Raw genomic sequence first — 22,825 nt, 5'->3', positions numbered from 1 at the left:
CTGGTGCCTGGGCTGGATGTTACGCTATTTGTTAGTGAAAGCAAGCCTGCCTTTTTTGACTGTATGTGTTGTGTTTTGTGTGTGTGTGGGGGGGGGTTTGGTTTTCTCCTGCTGAGCCTCACCAGTCTGTTTAGAATATCCAGCCACAACAACCCTTGTCGCAACACGTGTAGGTTGTATAGCCAACCATAATGCAGCAAAGTCAACCAGTTCTGATCTGAGGGTAGGCTCTTATATAAGTAGCCTGACAGTAATAACTGTAGTCACTTTGTGGCAAAGTAGCACCTATTGAAGAGCTCCAGGTAGAATTCACCTGTGGGCACAGATCTAGGATTTGTTTATCCCGCTCCCATCCCGCTCCTAACCACCAGGATGAAAATACTAAACTGATCTTAAATCGGCATCTAGAGGCAACTTCACCCTACCCGTGTAAAAGAAAGTGGGCAAGTAGGAGAAGAAGACCTACGGCTGGCATAGCTTAACCAGGTCCTGGTCTGTAGTCCCGGGGTGAAGACCGCGGATGTACAGGTTCGTTTTACTCAGCTGATCCACTCCCCCGACACTGCTGTTGCTGCTGCTGTTGGTGTTGGGACTGGGGGGTGCCATCTGGTGGCTGGAGGACACATATGACTGCTGTAGAGAGAGAGAGAGAGTGAGAGAGGGAGATTATGTATCAGGGGTATTCAAATTCAAGCCTGGAAATCTGGACTACTGTGTCCTATGTCTAAATCAGTCCTTGATTAGAAGAAAGATTGAAAATCAGCATTGGAACTGGCTACGAGGTCCTGATTTGAATTTGTCTGTTACGTATCATAGATTGGGAAGGGCTGTGTCATGCACTAAAGCTCCCTTGGGTCTTCTGGTAGACCACGGAGATGATAAACTATTTAGTCATGATTTTGGAATGGAAAAATATTATAAAATGTAAAGTGTGAGTTGGAAGATTCTTCTCTTTCTAGCCAGTTAAAAACATGTGTGGGAGTGTATTCAGTTCAGGTACCTTACATTTTCATAAATTATTCACAGCGTTCTTTGAATTGTTACAGCTGTTACCTTTCAAAAGGACTAAAACTCAAACCATGGTTTTTAGCGAACACAGCTTCAAAATGGAGGCAAAAGAGACAGGCGATTGTGTGAGAGAAGCGTAAAACGATATCACACAGCCCTCATGTCAACACTCACCAATACTGCATTCTGAAGTGAACGTGGGGCCTCTTTGCTGTCTAGGTCATATTGGGAAAATGGGCCTCTTTTCTGCTTACTCCATACTGGGCAACTGCTCCTTTTTTCACTATCAAAACTTTCAAAACCGCAGAAGATTCCTCTGCTTTGCACAGCGAAACCCAATGATTCAAAGAACATACACCAACATTAATGTTTCCCTTTTGTTCTTTGTGAGAAGTCGTGAGCTGTCTTTTCTCCCATACCACACTCTCTGTATAAAGGGAGCACTTCAAAACACGATACAAACATCTGGTCGGGCTTACAGTCTTTTATCTCTACTCCAAAACCACAGGTTTAACTCGGTTGTTCAGACATTTCCCTCTCACTCCTCTCTCTCTCAGTCAATTGTCTCCTCAACAATACAGCGTAGCTAACTGTTGCTCGACTCCCTGGGGAAAAAAAGTAAACAATTCAAACAATGAGGTCAGCTCAGTCCACAACAGGTCCAAGGTCTGTACGTTCATAAGCACCGCGGTTACATATGTCACAGCAAAGGGGAAATGAGGAGACGAGAGCTCCCAATGATCATTAACAAAATACTATTTGAGAAGAGTTCCCCGTCAGCTGAGCCTGGCACAGAACAGCAGCATTCTCTGACCTGCTGTTTATAACAAGCTGCTTAATGCATTTATAACAGCTCTATTCCAGCCTATGAAAACTCTCCCTATAGCACTTCAGCATTCTGGATGGTGCTACAATAGCCTATGGGGAGGATCAGTTATTCAACGCACTGTGAGTCGCTAAACACAAACATGGAGCATTGCGGAACAGGCAAAACAGAAGTTTCCCATGAATGAGTCTGGAATAGTTGGACTCAAAAGAAAATGTTTTTGCTTCACTTGAATCCAGTAATTTTTATTTCACAACTGTTGACTGAAATAGTTTTTTTTTTCTGACAGTAATAATGGTTTGAGTACATTTGGAATGAGTGTTCTTTCATTCATTTGGAGATTCATTGAAGTTGCTTCCCAGAAATATAATAATTTCCAAAACAACTATATTGATGCAATAACATAATTTTAGTGTATCAACATTACACAATGCTTTTAACAGTCTTGCATAAACACTCCTACGACAGCAAAATAACACCAGTGGTATAGAAGCTGAGAGTGTTTGTCATTGTGAAGGAGTGTGTGTGTGTGTGTGTGTGTGTGTGTATCAATTTTAGTGTTTTAATGCCATTTTTCCAAAATCTACCAGCCACGTGTCATCGTCTGACTTATGAAACATTCCCCAAAGCTCCTCAACCCTGCCATCCTCTCTCCAGTAGCTTATTCCAGGGTGTTGTGTAGAATCCTGCCTACAGTATAGCTCTCTTATAGAGGCCCTCTCCTCTCCTGTTCCCGGCCTGTCTCTCCTGAAGGGGTTCTAATCAAACCAAGCCCAGTGGATGAGCTGCACCAAGGGGACAAAGGGGGAGGTTGAGACGCAGATGGGCGAGTCAAGAGCAAGGGATGAATCTCGCTAATTGAACCCTATTCACGGAGGCACAGTGTCCCCCTTTGTGTCCCCTAAAACACCCCCCTGACCCCTCCATATATGAGCCACCACTGGCAGCCGACAGACCCCCCCCCCCCCCCCCTGCAGCACAGGCTGCCAGGCTCATTTCTCCAAGGCTTTATCTCCTCTTTCTCCGATGCTGATTCAGCCTGAAAATATTCTCCCTGTTTGCTCATGTTAGATGACATAGAGGCATGCCCTGGTCAAATTAAAACACAATAAGACAGGGGGGAGTTGTATTCCTCTCTCTCTCTCTCTCACATGCACAGGTACACACACGCACACACTGGCAAACCCATGTTGGTGTTAATGGTATGCATGGCAAGCAAATACATTTCTCACTCTTTTTTTTCTAATGAATAGATGAATACTGATCATTACATGCTTGTATGTACTCTAGAAATGACTGAATATGTTGGGGTGTGTGTGTATATGCTATGTGAGAAAGAAACAAATTCAGGAATGATGTGCCCATTCAAACATCTTTATAGAAACTTGAAATCTCACAGGGTAAGAGTAACACATGATTACTACAGTACCCTTTAATTCAGCAGACTAGGGCTACACACACAGCTGCTGTGGAAGATCAGCGCAATCTCATTCCTCTCTGTTTGCCAAAATGAGGGATTATGAGTCCAGCAAGAAAGGTATGTGGGATGGACTGGAGCAGCTTCCGTCATACCAAACCTAGTTGCTACTGAGCCTGCAACTTCTGCTTGTCATGAATACTGTAAATACCCACACAGGTGCTTTCTTACATTTACACAGTCTAGAGTATGGGTCCCTCAGACTAAATCATAGTAGTTACCTTATCCTGTGACCACTCTAGTTTTCAGAGCATACACAAACAAAACGCACACACACATATACACACACACAATCTTTATGCGGTGCACACTGCACAGAACACCAGAATAATTATCACTGAATTATCGCAGTGAATTTTTGTAATGTTTGTGTATGAATTAATTATGGGATGGGTTGCGAACTGGCGATTTGACACAAAAATAAAATGTGATTCATTCATTAATTCACACACACAGGACAACACCATAAGTAAGCCTCAACTTTTTTTCCTTCAACAGTCTCTCCGCTACCAACCTGACATTTTCTACTAAGATTAGGCTACCCAATCTGCATTAGGCCTACACTGAAATGCTTCCAGCCTCCCTATCAATACATTAGACAACCTTTAATAAATTCATATATTCCCCACTTCCTCCATGATGGGCAGAAAAAGGGCCAGTGAAATAAGCCACTGCTTTTCACTGACCATTTAATTGGCCTGCCAGGACCACCCTGTTGTTAATTAATTTCAGGAAATCCTAGCACACAAGCCCATTCTCCCTTAAATCTAACTCTCTACTTACTGTCTGTCTGTATGTCTTGTTTCTTGTCTGTCTGTTTCTATCTCTGTCTCCTGTTGGGCTTGTCATCAGGGGGTATGACTAGTTTCCTGTATCCTATAGCTGGAGCATTTGCTCCCACCTCCAAAAGGAGAGTCCACTGACTGACCGTCTGTCTGTCTGATTGACCAACTGAGTGACACACAGATTTGTTAACTGTCTGACTGAGGCAGCCTCCAGTTGGGTCCGGATAAAATTATGTTCAAAATACGAAATTCGTTTAGTTGAGGGATTAGATAAACTAGAAATACTCTTTCAGATCCAATGAAATTGCCTACATTTGAGTACATTTAGACCAAATATTTATAGTCAAATGCTTAACACTTTTGCTATGTTAAACCCAATCAGTCAATTTGATATTCAAATGAAACCATTCTACCTATTTAAATATATAACTTGTCTGAAAACAATCCATCTATTCAACTACTGTGCTCTCCGATCCACCTTATGAAATACTTGTTTTTCCCTCTCTTGTTCTCCAGCCAACACACTGATACAACCACAAAGCAAAAAGCTTGGTTGATTACAGTAAAAGGAAGTAATTATTGCCAACCTGGCTGTATTATTGCCTCAGGTGACAGGCAAATATTACTCTGAACATTGGCTGAACGTTCCTGTGCTGTGGTTTATAGTCGGCAGGCTGGTACAGAGTACAGAGGCAGACAGGACATATTTTTTCTGCTTGCTCCTGATCTTATCATGCAGTCATTTTCATCAGCCAGCCAGCCAGCCACTCTACATTTCTACCAGGTGACGGAGGACACCAGGCTCCAGTCCAGACTCGTCCATGAAATCTCTCTCTCTCTCTCAATTCAAAGGGGCTTTATCTATCTCTCTCCATCTCTTTATGTTGAATTCCTCTCTCTATATCTCTCCATCTCTTTATCTTCACTTCCTCTTTATCTCTCACCTACTGTTCTCACCTTCTTCTTTCTCTTTCCTCTCTCTCTTGCATCCCTCTCTCTCTCTTTCATTTATTTCTTTGACTTTCTGTCCCACATACATGCGTAATGTTCATGTACGCATACTGATGTCAGAATATACACACGCAGAGTTTTAGCTGCATGTGGCAGGTGGCAGAAGCTTGGGGAACCAGATCCTGCTTTTAAAACTGTGGCCCATAGCAGCTTATGAGATCTAACAATATGTGAGGCAGTCAGTGCCTGGGATCACTGCAGTGCTTGGCATCATATTTCAGATAGTTGTGCTTTCTCCAAGGACTCTCTCTCTCTTTCTCTCTCTGTCTCTCTCTCTTCCTTGGACTACTCATGCGGTTGGCAATGGAGGGAGAGACCATTTTCAAAGACTGTCACATTAAACAATGACAGAGAGCTAGATAAACATACAGTGGGAGCAGAGCCAATGGGACAAAGGAGACTGCACCGGCCAAGTTTATCCAGTTTCAAGCCACTACACCAGCAGAGTTTATCTTACTCACTGACTTACTGCACATATCCCACCCATCCCCTACACCAGTAGAACTTACTGCACCTATCCCACCTATCCACTACACCAGTAGAACTTACTGCACCTGTCCCACCCATCCACTACACCAGTAGAACTTACTGCACATATCCCACCCATCCACTACACCAGTAGAACTTACTGCACCTATCCCACACATCCACTACACCAGTAGAACTTACTGCACTTATCCCACCTATCCCACCTATCCACTACACCAGTAGAACTTACTGCACCTATCCCACCTATCCACTACACCAGTCAAACGTACTGCACCTATCCCACCTATCCACTACACCAGTAGAACTTACTGCACCTATCCCACCTATCCACTACACCAGTCAAACGTACTGCACCCATCACACCTATCCACTACACCAGTAGAACTTACTGCACCTATCCCACCTATCCACTACACCAGTCAAACGTACTGCACCCATCACACCTATCCACTACACCAGTAGAATTTACTGCACCTATCCCACCCGTCAACTACACCAGTAGAACTTACTGCACCTATCCCACCTATCCACTACACCAGTCAAACTTACTGCACCTATCACACCTATCCACTACACCAGTAGAACGTCTTGCACTTATCCCACCCATTTACTACACCAGCCCAGCTTACAATGAATAAAGGTGTAGTGTCTGATAATGTCCACTGGTAGTTGGTGTAGCTGTAAATAGCAGTGTATCCATGTTTGAGAAGACCCCCGGGGGACAAAAGGTTTATACATGTTTCTTTACGTGAATTCATACAGGGCAAACACAGGAGACAATCTAACACAGCCCAGATATACCAAGTCTGTAATAAAGTACAGACACCCAACAGAAGATTTACTGGCAGAGATACTAAATATAGATGTTAACAGGACTGGAGGGGAAAACAGAAGGAAATAGATAGAGAGGTGTCATTTTAGGCATACATTTCTGCTGAAACAGAATGAAAATGTTTCTTTCTAAAGTACAATGTATCAGAAAGGTTTAGAACCAGGCATCTAAGTTACATTTCTGCATGTTGAAATAGGAAGTATTTGATATCACGGAGAAGACATTAAATGCATGTTTATAACAATGTAATTGTATTTATTTTAAACTCAAAAACCTTCAAAAATCAAACAGTATCTTAAAATGACATACTGCAATGGTCATTTATGAGAAAATCCAAAGAGGGAATGTTTACTTGAATTACAGTGCATTCGGGAAGTATTCAGACCCCTTCACTTTTTCCACATTTTGTTATGTTTCAGCCTTATTCTAAATGTTTTTGTTTGTTTGTATTATCTCATCAATTCTACATACAATTCTCATCAACCTACACACAATAACCCATAATGACAATTCAAAAACAGGTTTTTAGAAATATCACATTTACATAAGTAGTCAGACCCTATACTCAGTACATTGTTGAAACACCTTTGGCAGCAATTACAGCCTTGAGTCTTGTTAGATATGACGCTACAAGCTTGGTGCACTTGTATTTGTATTTGAGTTTCTCCCATTCTTCTCTGCAGATCCTCTCAAGTTCAGTCAGGTTGGATGGGGAGCGTCGCTGCACAGCTATTTTCAGTTCTCTCCAGAGATGTTCGATCGGGTTCAAGTCCGGGTTCTGGTTGGGCCACTCAAGGACATTCAGAGACTTGTCCCAAAGCCATTCTTGCGTTGTCTTGGCTGTGTGCTTAGGGTTGTTGTCCTGTTGGAAGGTGAACCTTCGCCTCAGTCTGAGGTCATGAGAGCTCTGGAGCAGGTTTTCATCAAGGATCTCTCTGTACTTTATTCCGTTCATCTTTCCCTCGACCTTGACTAGTCATCCCCACAGCATGATGCTGCCACCACCATGCTTCACCTTGGGGCTGGTGCCAGGATTCCCCCAAGATGTGACGCTTGTCATTCAGGCCAAAGAGTTCCATCTTGTTTCTCATGGTCTGAGTCCTTTAGGTGCCTTTCAGCAAACTCCAAGCAAGGTGTCATGTGCCATTTACTGAGTAGTGGCTTCCGTCTGGCCACTCTACTGTAAAGGCTTGATTGGTGGAGTGCTGCAGAGATGGTTGTCCATCTCGAAGATTCTCCCATCTCCACAGAAGAATTCTAGAGCTCTGTCAGAGTGACCATCTGGTTCTTGGTCACCTCATTGACCAAGGCCCTTCAGCCCCCAATTGCTCAGTTTGGCCATGTAGCCAGCTCTAGGAAGAGTCTTGGTGGTTCCAAATTTCTTCCATTTAAGAATGATGGAGGCCACTGTGTTCTTGGGGATCTTCGATGCTGCAGAATTGTTTTGTTACCCTTCCCAGATCTGTGCCTCGACACAATTGTCACGCCCTGGCCTTAGTGTTTTGTGTTTTCTTTATTATTTTGGTCAGGCCAGGGTGTGACATGGGTGAATTATGTGTTTGTCTTGTCTAGGGTTTTTTTGTAGATTGATGGGGTTGTGTTTAGTAAAGTAGTCTAGGTAACTCTATGGTTGTCTAGAGTGGTTCTCATTCAGAGGCTGGTGTTTATCATTCTCTGATTGGGAACCATATTTAGGAAGCCATATTCTTTGAGTATTTTGTGGGTGATTGTTCCTGTCTCTGTGTTTGTTGCACCAGATAGGGCTGTTTCGGTTTTTCACGTTTCTTGTGTTTTGTATATTGTTCGCATTTATCATCTTCATTAAAGAGGTATAAAGATAACCACGCTGCATTTTGGTCCTCATCTCTTTCACCAGAAGAAAACCGTAACAACAATCCTGTCTCTGAACTCTATGGACAATTCCTTGGACCTCATGGCTTGGTTTTTGCTCTGACATGCACTGTCAACTGTGGAACCTTAAATAGACAGGTGTGTGCCTTTCCAAATCAAGTCCAATCAAGTAAATGTACCATAGGTGGACTCCAATCAAGTTGAGGAAACATCTCAAGGATGATCAATGGAAACAGGATGCACCTGAGCTCAATTTCTAGTCTCATCACAAAGGGTCTGAATACCTATGTAAATAAGGTATTTCTGTATTTATTTTTAATAAATCTGCACACATTTCTAAACACCTGTTTTCGCTTAGTCATTATGGGGTTTTGTGTGTAGGTCGAAGGCTGTAACGTAAAACAAAATGTAGTAAAAGGGAAGGGGTCTAAATAGTTTCCGAATGCACTGTATAACTAAGCTTAAATATTATTTTGATTATTTGGTTAGGCTACATTTGCCAAGAATCTATGTGCATGTGTAACAGAATCACTTCGGTCCCTATCCTTGCCCCAACCTGGGCTCGAACCAGGGACCCTCTGCCAACATCGACAACAGTCACTCAAGGAGCATCGTTACCTATCACTCCCTCAACGTCAGCAAATCAAAGGAGCTGATTGTAGACATCAGGAGGAACCAGAGGCTGAGCACGCCCCCATCGTCATCAACGAAGCCGCTGTGGAGATGGTCAAAAATGTTAAGTTCCTCGGCGTACACATCTCCTAGGAGCTAAAATGGTCAAACCAGACGGAGTCCGTGGTGAAGAAGGCACGACAGCGACTCTTCAACTTCAGGATGTTGAAGAAATTTGGTCTGTCCCCGAGGGCCTTCACAGTGTTCTACGGAGCACCATCGAGAGCATACCATCGGGCTGCATCACAGCCTGGTATGGCATATCCACCGCCTCTGACGGCAAGGCACTACAGAGGGTGGTACGCTCAGCCGAAAGTACCATTGGATGCCTACTGCCTGCCCTCCAGGACACCTACTACAACAGCAGGTGTCGCAGGAAGGCCAAGAAAATCATCAGGGACCTCAGCCACCCGAGCCACGGCCTGTTATCTCCGCTTCCATAACCCCTGCTGCTCCCCCATTAGACCCCCCCCAACAGACTGATTGACCAGACCCTGCCCCCAATGGACATTTATCATGCTGAATAGCCACCACTACTTCCTTCTCCGCAACAACCCCAGCAGCTGGGCAGAGCCCAACTGAGTGATCCGGGTCAACAGCATCAATGTAACAGTTTGTCTTCCATCCCTCTCCTTGCCCCAACCTAGGCTCGGACCAGGGACCCTCTGAATACATCAACAACACTCTCCCACGAAGCATCATTACCTATCGCTCCACAAAAGCAGCGGCCCCTTGCAGAGAAAGGGAAACAACTACTTCAAGGTTTTAGAGGGAGTGACGTCACCGATTGAAACGCTACTAGTGCGCACCACTAACTACCTAGCCATTCACACCAGTTACACTTGCAGTAAAATAAAATACTTTATGGATGAAGGCAAACTGGTCAGGACAAGAGACACAACAGGGAGCATTTCAGACATTTCAGACATCTTCTGAGCAGTTCAGACATACGAACAAACACCTGTTGTTGTGTTGAGCATATTGTTTTAGATTCCAACATTTCTACCCAACTCAGATCTCTCTGCATCAAAGAAAGAAACTTGAAAGCCAAAACAGAACTGGAAATAAGTGCCCTGGTTTGCATTAGTATCCTTTAATGTTGATGATATTTCAAAGGTTTTGGTGGTTTGAAAGTGAAAGTATGAAATAGATGAATTCAAAGGAAAGGCATGCAGGGCCTCACATCCACCAGGCCTCCTGAGGGGATCTTAGGATGAAACACACAGATCTTTCCCTCAAAATACTTCTGCTAAAGTTTATTTTCACGTTGAGTTCTAATACTTAGTCATATATATATATATATATATATATATATATATTTTTTTTTACTTAGTCACTTGAAATGAGACCGTAAATAAATAACCTTAATAATTTCTCCATGTGTATATATTTTTTACAAAGACAAGGCACCATGACTTCTGTATACTTTATTTTATCACAGGTTTTAGCACTTAACACCAGTATACACAGTATTAACACCTTGAAAATGACAACTTCCATTCTATCATCATTCGGTCACATTAATTGAGTACGAAATTTGGTTGTGAAATACACAAATGTGCACATACAAAAGAACAGAATAAAGATGTTCGATCCTTGGTTTTGGAATAACCTGCATCCTCGTTTTGTATTTTCCACCAGGAAATTCAGGACAGGACCAAAACAAATTGACCATTCATTATATTTATTTGGGAAAATAATTTAGGTAGTAGGCAGGGGAGGAGGAGCGGATGCATCTGGAGGCACCACAGTAACCAAACCCCTGGTGCCATCTGGTTGGTTAATCACCTCACACACACAAGCTCTTTTTTCACCCCTCAGCTCAGAACGCCCTTTATTTTGTCTTTGTATACAGGAACGTCAGACAGGTAGAGAGGTAGAGAAAGGGAGAAGGGAGAGAGAGAGAGAGAAAGGGAGAAGGGAGAGAGAGGGTGAGATAGAGAAGCAAAAGAGAGAGCTAGAAAGAAAGTGAGAGAGTGAGGGAGAAGGATGGGAAAGTAGAGAGGAACAGAGGGAGGGTGGGTGATATGTAAGAAATCTCTCCACATGAGATCTTGACATCTTAGTGAACTCCAGGTCCACGACACAGTGTGTGGGTGTGTGTGACAGCATTCTTCCTACCTCTGTATTAATGAAGAACAGAGGGAACAGAAATCTGTCTCTGCTGAGAATATGTAGTAATTCAGTGTCAACTTCTCTCTATCTCTCTCTCTCTCTCTCTCTCTCTCTCTGTCTGTCTGTCTGTCTGTCTGTCTGTCTGTCTGTCTGTCTGTCTGTCTGTCTGTCTGTCTGTCTGTCTGTCTGTCTGTCTGTCTGTCTGTCTGTCTGTCTGTCTGTCTGTCTGTCTGTCTGTCTGTCTGACTCGCGCTATCAATATTAAATTAAATTCCATTCAAAGGGCTTTGTTGGCATGGGAAACTTATGTTTACATTGTCAAAGCAAACGAAATAGACAATAAACAATAGGGATAAAAACAAGGGAAACACTCTCTCTCTCTACTCCATTATTTTTCAAATCTCAACATCAATGAACTCAAACTGTCACTGAAAAGATCATTTTGAAGTGCTCATGGCTTGTTGTCATCATTATACTCCATCTCTCAATAAATGGATCATAATATATTTGACATACATAATGGTTCACACTGGTTCAATTACCTTGGTCCCCCCCCATTTCTAACACTGCCCATTGGCTTTCCAGTATCATGACAGTGCTATGGGTTCCTGACAAAAAGAAACAATAACAATGTCCAGAAGGGGAAACTCAATCACTTCATCTCTCAATCACACTTACTCCAGTAACAAAATTATGCCAATTGTATGATAACTGAACATGTTAATTGTTTTAGTGCAATGAAATAGAAGACACGATTGTCTATAAATGAAAGACAAACTGTCAAAACATGACCATGCACTGCTAAAGTTAACATCACCACCGTCTGTTGTATTCATTCTGTCCTGCATATTTCTCTCTCTCTCTCTCTCTCTCTCTCTCTCTCTCTCTCTCTCTCTCTCTCTCTCTCTCTCTCTCTCTCTCTCTCTCTCTCTCTCTCTCTCTCTCTCTCTCTCTCTCTCTCTCTCTCTCTCTCTCTCTCTCTCTCTCTCTCTCTCTCTCTCTCTCTCTCTCTCTCTCTCTCTCTCTCTCTCTCTCTCTCTCTCTCTCTCTCTCTCTCTCTCTCTCTCTCTCAGGCTTTCATAGAGGAAAGGTAAACACAACAGCCACAGACAGGCCTGTACAATAGAGTAGAGAGGCTTGGAGGGGATGTCAAAAACTACTCAAATACCTTTTGGTAAGCAAGCAACACAGGCAAATGAATGACAGACAGGCCACATTTTACACTGCAAATATATTCATATAAAATCAGTAATTCAATAATGTGAGTTTTCCCTGTTGTGTTTTTACTAGGGATGCACTTTAAATCGGTGAACATATCGGAATCGGCAGATATTAGCTAAAAATGCCAACATCGGTATCGGCCCGATGTGGCAGGGCTTGAAAACTATTACGGACTACAAAGGGAAACCCAGACGTGAGCTGCCCAGTGAAGCCAGCCTACCAGACGAGCTAAATGCGTTTTATGCTCAGTAGCCGATGTGAACAAAACCTTTAAACAGGTCAACATTCACAAAGCCGCTGGGCCAGACGGATTTCCAGGAAGTGTACTCAAAGCATGCGTGGACAAACTGTCAAGTGTCTTCACTGACATTTTCAACCTGTCCCTAACCGAGTCCGTAATACCCACATGTTTCAAGCAGACCACCATAGTCCCTGTGCCCAAGGAAGCAAAGGTAACATGCCTAAATGGTTACCACCCTGTGGCACTCACGTCAGTAGCAATGAAGGGCTATGAAATGCTGGTCATGGCTCACATCAACAGCAGCCTCCCGGACACCCTAAACCCATTCCAATTTGCATATCGCCCCAATAGATCCACAGATGACGCAATCTCAATTGCACTCCGCACTGCCCTTTCTCCCCTGGACAAAAGGAACACCTATGTGAGAATGCTGTTCATTGACTACAGCTCAGCGTTCAACACCATAGTGCCCACGAAGCTCATCACTAAGCTAAGGACTCTGGGACTAAACACCTAACTCTGCAACTGGATCCTGGCTGACAAGCCGAACCCAGGTGGTAAGAGTAGGCAACAACATGTCTGCCACACTGATCCTTAACACTGGGGCCCCTCAGGGGGTGTACTTATTCCCCTCCTGTACTCCCTGTTCACCCACGACCATGTGGCCAAACAGAACTCCAACACCATCATTAAGTTTGCTGACGACACAACAGTGGTAAGCCTGATCACCGAAAACGATGAGATGGTCTATTGGGAGGAGGTCAGAGAACTGGCAGTGTGGTGCCAGGACAACAACCTCTTCCTCAATGTGAGCAAGACAAAGGAGCTGATCGTGGACTACAGGAAAAGGCGGACCGAACAGGCCCGCCTTTTAACAAGTTCCTTGGTGTCCACATAACTAACAAACTATCATGGTTCAAACATACCAAGACAGTCATGAAGAGGGCATGACAAAACCTTAGGAGACTGAAAAGATTTGACATGGGCCCCCAGATCCTCAAAAGGTTCTACAGCTGCAGCATCGAGAGTATCCTGACCGGTTGCATCACCTCCTGGTATGGCAACTGCTCGGCATCTGACAGTAAGGCGTTACAGAGGGTAGTGCGAACAGCCCAGTACATCACTGGGGCCAAGCTTGCTGCAATCCAGAACTTACAATTGAAGTCGGAAGTTTACATACACTTAGGTTGGAGTCATTAAAACTAGTTTTTCAACCACTCCACAAATTTCTTGTTAACAAACTATAGTTCAGCAAGTCGGTTAGGATATCTACTTTGTGCATGATACAAGTAACTTTTCCAACAATTGTTCGCAGAAAGATTTCTTAACTTATAATTCACTGTATCTCAATTCCGGTGGGTCAGAAGTTTATATACACTAAGTTGACTGTGCCTTTAAACAGCTTGGAAAAATCCAGAAAATTATGTCATGGCTTTAGAAGCTTCTGATAGGCTAATTGATATAATTTGAGTCATTTGGAGGTGTACCTGTGGATGTGTTTCAAGGCCTATCTTCAAACTCAGTGCCTCTTTGCTTGACATCATGGGAAAATCAAAAGAAATCAGCAAAGACCTCAGAAAAAAATTGTAGACCTCCAAAAGTCTGGTTCATCCTTGGGAGTAATTGAAGCTACCACGTTCATCTGTACAAACAATAGTACGCAAGTATAAACACCATGGGACCATGCAGCCGTCATACCGCCCAGGAAGAAGACGTGTTCTGTCTCCTAGAGATGAACGTACTTTGGTGTGAAAAGTGCAAATCAATCCCAGAACAACATTAAGAGACCGTGTGAAGATGCTGGAGGAAACAGGTACAAAAGTATCTATAACCATAGTGAAACGAGTCCTATATTGAGGTAACCTGAAAGGCCGCTAAGCAAGGAAGAAGCCACTGCTCCAAAACCGACATAAAAAAGCCAGACTACGGTTTGCAATTGCACATGAGGACAAAGATAATACTTTTTGGAGAAATGTCCTCTGGTCTGATGAAACAAAAATTGTACTGTTTGGCCATAATGACCATAGTTATGTTTGGAGGAAAAAGGGGGAGGCTTGCAAGCCGAAGAACACCATCCCAACCGTGAAGCACGGGGGTGGCAGCATCATGTTGTGGGGGTGCTTTGCTGCAGGAGGGACTGGTGCACTTCACAAAATAGATGGCATCATGAGGTAGGAAAATTATGTGGATATATTGAAGCAGCATCTCAAGACATCAGTCAGGAAGTTAAAGCTTGGTCGCAAATGGGTCTTCCAAATGGACAATGACCCCAAGCATACTTCCAAAGTTGTGGCAAAATGGCTTAAGGACAACAAAGTCAAGGTATTGGAGTGGCCATCACAAAGCCCTGACCTCATACCTATGGAACATTTGTGGGCAGAACTGAAAAGGCGTGTGCGAGCAAGAAGGCCTACAAACCTGACTTAGTTAGACCAGCTCTGTCAGGAGGAATGGGCCAAAATTCACCCAACTTATTGTGGAAAGCTTTGGAAGGCTACCCAAAATGTTTAACCCAAGTTAAACCATTTAATTAAAGGCAATGCTACCAAATACTAATTGAGTGTATGTAAACTTCTGACCGACTGGGAATGTGATGAAAGAAATAAAAGCTGAAATAAATCATTCTCTCTACATTTATTCTGACATTTCTCAGTCTTAAAATAAAGTGGTGATCCTAACTGACCTAAGACAGGGAATTTTTACTAGGATTAAATGTCAAGAATTGTGAAAAACTGAGTTTAAATGTACTTGGCTAAGGTGTATGTAAACTTCCGACTTCAACTGTATATAATAGGCGGTGTCAGAGGAAAGCCCATAACATTGTCAGAGACTCCAGTCAGCCAAGTTATAGACTGTTTTCTCTGCTACCCCACGGCAAGAGGTACTGGAGCGCCAAGTACACTGCTGCTACTCTCTGTTTGTTTGTTACCTATGCATAGTCACTTCGCCCCCACCTACATGTACAGATTACCTCAACTAGCCTGTACCCCTGCACACTGACTCGGTACCGGTGCCCCCTCTATATAGCCTCGATATTGTTATTCTTATTGTGTTACTTATTAGTATTACTTTTTATTTAAGCCTACTAGGTAAATATGTTCTTCTTCTTGAACTGCACTGCTGGTTAAGGGCTTAAAAGCTTTATTTAATGGGTCGAATAGTGTTATTTGAAACATCAAATCGTGTTATTTGATGTGTATCTTTTTGGACACTCAACGACCCACGGCGTTGGGTCCAAAAAGAATAACACGATTTGATGTTTCAAATAACACTATTCGACCCATTAAATAAGCTTTTAATTTGACACGTTAAATAAAGTTTTATTATAGAATGTTGTGTGTTCTGAATTTGCACCTGCAAGCCAAGCGCCACCACTACTATCAGTAGCACTGTCAAAGCTGTACAAAAACGTCTGCAAACAAGCAAACACCAGCCACAAGCGATGCGTTTACAATACTGTGTTGGTAATAAAGCATTATTTGTTTGACCGCAACTTCTGGGGTAGCTAGCTAGCTTTAGCTTGGTACCTAGCTAGCACCAATACAACCAGACTGAAAACAATGGCCAGTAGAAACTGCAGTCATTTGCATTATTCTTAGCAATGATTTAGGAATCCTTGTGAGTAAGTATTAGCTAGGTAGCCACTTGTTGTTTGCCTACTGAAATTAAACTTCAGTTCATGAAAATAAATAGTTAGCCAGCTACTTAACCCTGTTGCCCAAAGCTAACGTTATAAGCAGCCAGCTAGCTTCATCTGGCTACTGGGGCTCGACCGAACCGGGAAATGTGTTTTGAAGCTAGCCACAATAAGGAATAGGCACAATAGTGGAATTTGCGGTTTGCCTTCATAATAAAAGTAACTATTTGAAAGTGATGCAGAAGGTTACAATTGGTGGAATCATGCCATATTTAGACTGGATAATGTTAAACAAGGTCGGAATGTGAGGCAATGAAATGGGATATCAGTCTACTCGGTGACACCCACAGAACACAACTTTGAAGAGTTTATGCAAATATTAGCATTGTTGCTCTTATCGCGGGACTGTGACTGTGTGAAACCACCTCTCCAGTAAGCCTGTTGTCTGCATTGACATTCCTATTGCACTGTACAGCTTTACCTAAGGATTGGGGATCAATGAAATGGGGTACCAGTCTACTCGTTACCCAATATATTTTTTCCCATTGTCCTCCTCAGAGTTATCAGACTCCAAAACATCCACGCAGTATTGTTTTTCCTCGGGAATAGTGTTCAATAGAAATAGGTTGACAATAAATGTATTCACAGTTGTTTCAGAGTCCCGCAATAAGAGCTACAATGCTAATGCTCTTTGGGTGTCACTGAGTAGACTGATACCCCATGCCATTGATCCACAATCCATAGGTAACTCTGTACAGTGAAATAAGTACGCCCCCAATTCAATTCTAAAGTATAATACATCCAGTGAGATTTCAACAGATTGTTGTCAAATTAACAAATGATTGTCCTTTGTTGTATTCATTTGATTCACTGTCAATGACATACTTTTATTTTGTATCAAAGATCATACCCCCAAGACATGCTAAACTCTCACCATTACCAATAACAGGGAGATTAGCGTGTCTTGGGAGTATGATCTTTGACCCTCTGTAACTTTCTCACTCTCAATTATTTACTATTCATTCACGATAATCCGTAATCATGGTAACATCCACATTAATGTAGATGTGTTTAGAAACATATTCTATTCTTATTTACAATAAAAGTAACTCCAAAATGACACAATACATTATTTACCATTAATTTCTATCGGCACAAAATAATCTGAAACACTACCAAAACAAACAGCAAATGCATCCAACAAGCTTGTAGAGTCACAAGCTTGATGTAGTCATTGTGTGCTAGGAATATGGGACTAAACACTCAACTTTTGACTATTTGATTTATAAGAATCTTGAGGGGTGTCAATAATTTTGACCCCTACCTTTTTTTAGAAAGAAGAATATTAGTTGTTAAACAAAATCTTGTTCTCTGTGCAATTTTATTAGTATAAAATAATATAATTTCCAAATTTGTTTTGCATACAATAAAGCTCAGTATTTGAATGATTTATTTCAGTAAGTCATTAATGCTCATCTTTATCAAGGTTGTCAATCATTTCAGACCCCACTGTACATCTTAATAGTAATTTAGTTAAGTTAAATAAAACACCTTACAATATCAAGTTCCATTTGAAATCATGTCAAGACATTAATATTAGATTAATTGCATAGCTCTAATGTAGGCATAGGCTATATTGATATTCAAGAGAGAGACTAAAATGGTGTAAATGATGGTGACCTGTCACTTCATCAGAACAACTATTAAAAAACATGATTGCATTTCTCTCTCGCCTATTTGTAACGAAACGATTCTGACTACAGCATCATTTCTCAAATATTTTAGGTGATGCATTAATAGAACCCGATTAATTTGGCTTTGATCTTGTATTGTGTTTCATTTGAACGCAATATTTATGCTAGTAGGGCTATTTGACCAAGAAGGAGAGTGATGAAGTGCTGCATCAGATGACCTGGCCTCCACAATCACTTGACCTCAACCCAATTGAGATGGTTAGGGATGAGTTGGACCTCAGAGTAAAGGAAAAGCAGCCAACAAGTGATCAGCATATGTGGGAACTCCTTCAAGTTGGAAAAGCATTCCAGGTGAACCTGGTTGAGAGAATGCCAAGAGTGTGCAAAGCTGTAAAGGAAAAGGGTGGCTACTTTGAAGAATCTCAAATATATTTTGATTTGTTTAACACTTTTTTGGTTACTACATGATTCCATATGTGTTATTTCATAGTGTTGATGTCTTCACTACTTTTCTACAATGTACAAAATAGTAAAAATAAAGATAAACCCTTGAATGAGTAGGTGTGTCCAAACTTTTGACTGGTGCTGTATGTTGTAATTTGAAAATAAAAGAGAGCCGCACACTCCAACGGTTCGACAGGCAAGCTGTCTTCATCATATGTTATAATAACATTGTAATATCTAGTTAGGCTATAAAACATATTTTCACTCTTGCATTCGTGGTACAATGTATATATATTATATTACAACGGTTCATAATGTCAAAACCCTGACATGATTTGTAACGTTTCAGTTGCAGATTGATTATTGTTGGCTACAACGACTCAGCATTATAAATGTAATATAACTGTCGTTTTGCTATTCATAATATGGGAAAAGTAATCATCGTCACAATGGTGGGGTTTTTCAAGGGGTGGGGCATCTGTGCCTTTCGTTAAAAAAAAAGAAAAATACTTTGCCAAACTAACGCGGCTGCGTAGACAATGGATACTTGATTTTACACTATTGATATCACTGTTCATTGACAACCATGCTGAAAATGAGACTGAAATCAGTTAAGGCTACACTGAATAACACATTCTCCTTCTCCCTCTTCTGCTCCCCGCCCCCACCTATTCGGGTTCACATTTATGCACATTCGCTCAACACTGTCCCAATACGGCACAGTTACTCATAAAAGTTTGTATCCACTATTGACTTTTTCTGACTGAACATAATCACATCGACATCCTTTCTCTCTACGGTGTAACTCCCATATATGAAATTAAAAAACATATTAAGGATGCATAGATGCCCAGACCATCGAATAGCCGTTTTTACACATACCACTGTGCGGGTGCAGAATAGTGAGCAGCAATTTTCTCTACAAAGACTTAAGTTTATTTTGTAGACTTTGTTTTTCAAGGACACTGTATAAGCTACTGTCATGCTCTACATATGTTTCTGTTGCGACTGATACGGGGGCGTAATGCCCTACTGGGTGATCGAGAGCGCAAGAAAAACAGAAAATCCTGAAAGGGTTTACCTTTTTGCTGTTTCTGCTGTTATAGCCGATGTATGGATTGAAGTCTGCCCTTGGCGGAACGGAGAGTAGCATTTTCTCGGCTCTATGTCCAGTGCTGCGAGTACAGCCCAGGCTGCCAGCTGACGTCAGCAGCTCGGGAAGCTTGGGAGCGATGCAAGTCCCGCTGCAGCCAATGCTGCTGCCGCGGCCAAGCGGTGCTTTTTCACACGTCTGGGTCCTAGCGCGCCAATTCCAACCGAGCCTATGGAACGGTTACTGATAAACGAAACATAACGACTGTAGGGCTATGTTGGGGAAGCTACTCTGAAAATATAGTTTAGGGCTAAGTACAAGGTGCATAGGCGCAGGATGGAGGGGTGCTGATGGTGCTGCAGCACCCCCTGATAAATCAGAGAAAAAAAGTATAATATATATATTTTAAACCCCACTAAATTAGTGCACTAGGCCTTTATTACTCCTGTATGAACAGTGCAAAATACTGGTCAGCAGAGCAGAGAAGAATAAGACAGCACCACCACCCCTAAACATCTTCCCGCAGCCGTTTGCCAGGGCAATTCAGAAAGCTGATTGAGGACCTTATTACTGATGAATATGTTTTTTTATGACTGTGTTCTTATTCCTGCTTGCATTTTGTATTTATCTTTTGATGTGTCTATTTTCTGTCATTTATGTAATTCAGGGCTCATCTGTAAAAGAGACATTGGTCTCAGTATAACACCCCTTTTAAAATAAAGGTTAAATAAAATACAAAAAATATGCTTGCATGTGTGTATGAGTGCATGCATAGCCTAGTGTGTGTGAGCGAGCGAGAGTGTGTCACTGTGTCTGTGTCTCAGAGATGTAAGCTAAGTCTGTCTGCCTGACTGCTGTTGGGTTGGAGCGTACCACTGACTGGCTGCAGATGGGGACTCACACCACAAGTGACATTGTTGCACTCAGACCCCGGTCTGGCACAGCTAGTCGTTTTGACGATGCTAACATTGTTTGGACAGCAACAGGCCCGTCGCTAAGCAACCCACTCCTATCCCAGGGTTTCGACTCGTAAATCCAAACTGATTACCTCTAAGGTGCCCAAGTATTGTCTGTGTTTGTATAGTGTATATGTGTATGTGTGTGAGTTTATGAAAGTGTGTGCACAAGTGAGAGATACATTTGTATTATTTTGTATTTTATAAGGATTCTGGGAAACAACGCAGAACAAATAAAATACATACAATGCATAATATACATAATATAATTCAATGCAAAATACAAATACAAAATATATAGAAATGTCTATCTCTTCACAGTACTCGTCGTGCCATAAGGTGTTCTTTTATTTGTTTTTTTAATCTAGTTTAATTGCTAGCTTGAGTTTCCTGGGGTGGCAGAGTTCCATTTAGTCATGGCTTTATTTAATACTGTGTTTCCCAGCCTTTGTTCTGGACCTGGGGACTGTGAAGAGACCTCTGGCTGCATGTCTTGTGTGGTACTGATGAGTATCCGAACTGTGTGCTAACTGCTTGAACAGGCAGTTCGGTACCTTTAATCCATCAACACCTCGCACAAAGACCAATAGTGATGCAGTCAATCTCTTCTCAACTTTGAGCCAGGAGAGACTGACATGTCTACTACTGACATTTGCTCTCCGTGTACATCTAAGTGCAATACCTGCTGCTCTGTTCTGGATCAACTGCAATTTTCCTATGTCCTTCTTTGCCACACATGACCACACAACTAGGCAGTAGTCCAGGTGCGACAAAACGAGGGCCTGTAGAACCTGCCTGGTGGATTTAGATGTGAAGAAAGTTGAGCAGCACCTTATCATGCACTGACTTCTTCCTAATTTAGCAACCATTGAGTCTATATGTTTTGACCATGACAGCTTGCTATCTAGGGTTACACCCAGCAGTCTCCCCAGCTTGCTCAATCGCCACATTATTCATGAATAGATCTAGATGACGTTTAGGGTTGAGTGAGTGATATTTCCCAAAAACAATGTTTTTAGTTTGAGATATTTAGCACCAGCCTACTGCTAGTTACCCATTGTAAAACTGACGGGAGCTCTATGTTAAGGGTGCCAGTTATTTATTTTACTGTCACAGCTGATTTGTATCAGTTGAGTCGCATCAGCGTACAGTGCATTGCAGTGCATGTCTTTCATTATTTGGTCCGTTATACATGACATGAAGGCTCAGGGTTTGTTGTTTGATGTCATGCCTAAGTTTGCTAATCTTGTCAACAAAAAAGGGATTCATGTGGTTGGCAATATCAAAGGGGTTTGTTATGAACAATAGTGATGTGCGGGTTGACTCATAACCCACAGTTCCCACGGTGATATCTGCGGGCCAGACGGGTTTAGGGTCATTAAATAAAGAAAAACAATACCTTCAAAAATCCATAAATGTATCATTCTTGTGCAATTCATGTAGGCCACATTGATGCATAAGCCTAAGCTTTAGGGCTTAACTGTATGTGCGCAAATAACCAACACAGCCAATCGCCAAACAATGCTTTTGGGAATGGGCATTGGGAATCCACAGAGGCAAAATGGAAATTGTCGAATTTGAATTAAAAAATACAAAAGTTGCAAAAGCAGAGTTAACAATAAAGAGAAGGGAGAGCCAGAAAAGTAATGTTTGGAAAATATTTGGTGAAGTGATAAAAGCAGCTCTGGCTATGTTATGTTTGATTTGTATTTTACCTTTATTTAACTAGTCAAGTCAGTAAAGAACAAATGCTTATTTACAATGACGGCCTACACCGGCCAAACCGTGTGCCGCTGTCACGCCCTGACCTTAGAGAGCCTTTTTATTTCTCTATTTGGTTAGGTCAGGGTGTGATTTGGGTGGGCATTCTATGTTTTCTGTTTCTTTGTTTTTGGCCCGAGTGTGGTTCCCAATCAGAGGCAGCTGTCTATCGTTGTCTCTGAGTGGGGATCATACTTAGGCAGCCTTTTTTCCCACATTTAGGTTGGGGGATCTTGTCTTTGTTTGTTGAATGTGCACTCCGAAGCTTTACGTTCGTTGTGTTGTTTATTGCTTTTTTGGTGGAACATTTAATAAAGAAAATGTACGCCTACCACACTGCACCTTGGTCCGGTCATTCTACCACTAACGACGGACATAACAGAAGATCCCACCAAAAACGGACCAAGCAGGGTGGCCAGGAGGAGTGGACATGGGAGGACATCCTGGACGGCAAAGGATCCTGGACGTGGGAGGAGATCCTGGCCTGGAAGGGATCACCTCCCATGGGAACAGGTGGAAACAGCGAGGGAGGAATGGTGATGAGACCAGGAGTCACGGCAACGAGGGAAGCCCGAGAGGCAGCTCCAAAACAAGTTTTTTGGGGGGGGGCACACAGGGAGATTGGCGGAGTCAGGGTTTAGACCTGAGCCAACTCTTACCGTGGGGAGAGTGTGACGGGTCAGGCACCGTGTTATGCGGTAATGCACACTGT

At 42.3% G+C, this 22,825-nt stretch overlaps 1 protein-coding gene across 3 annotated transcripts in view; it reads right to left on the bottom strand.

The window, feature by feature from the left end:
- Nucleotides 1-19,623, bottom strand: part of LOC110528194 (RNA-binding motif, single-stranded-interacting protein 2) — a 60,302-nt gene extending 40,679 nt beyond the window's left edge. Inside the window, exons 1-2 of one of the 3 annotated variants that reach the window (XM_021610054.3) lie at nucleotides 19,385-19,623; nucleotides 467-633 (exon numbers count right to left, since the gene is read on the bottom strand). In XM_021610054.3, coding sequence (XP_021465729.1) covers nucleotides 467-633; nucleotides 19,385-19,456 — 239 coding nt within the window. In that variant the 5' untranslated portion in view covers nucleotides 19,457-19,623. The remainder of the gene's footprint in view (nucleotides 1-466; nucleotides 634-19,384) is intronic. The other 2 variants (XM_090241421.1, XM_021610055.3) reach the window with 2 other exon arrangements.
- Nucleotides 19,624-22,825: the final 3,202 nt, after the last annotated feature.

The sequence above is a fragment of the Oncorhynchus mykiss genome, chromosome 7, assembly GCF_057628025.1.
Source record: "Oncorhynchus mykiss isolate SJ-2025 chromosome 7, ASM5762802v1, whole genome shotgun sequence".
NCBI classification, from domain to species: Eukaryota; Metazoa; Chordata; class Actinopteri; order Salmoniformes; family Salmonidae; genus Oncorhynchus; species Oncorhynchus mykiss.
The sequence above is the reverse complement of the archived record's forward strand: the minus strand, read 5'-3'. Positions and strand labels throughout refer to the sequence as shown.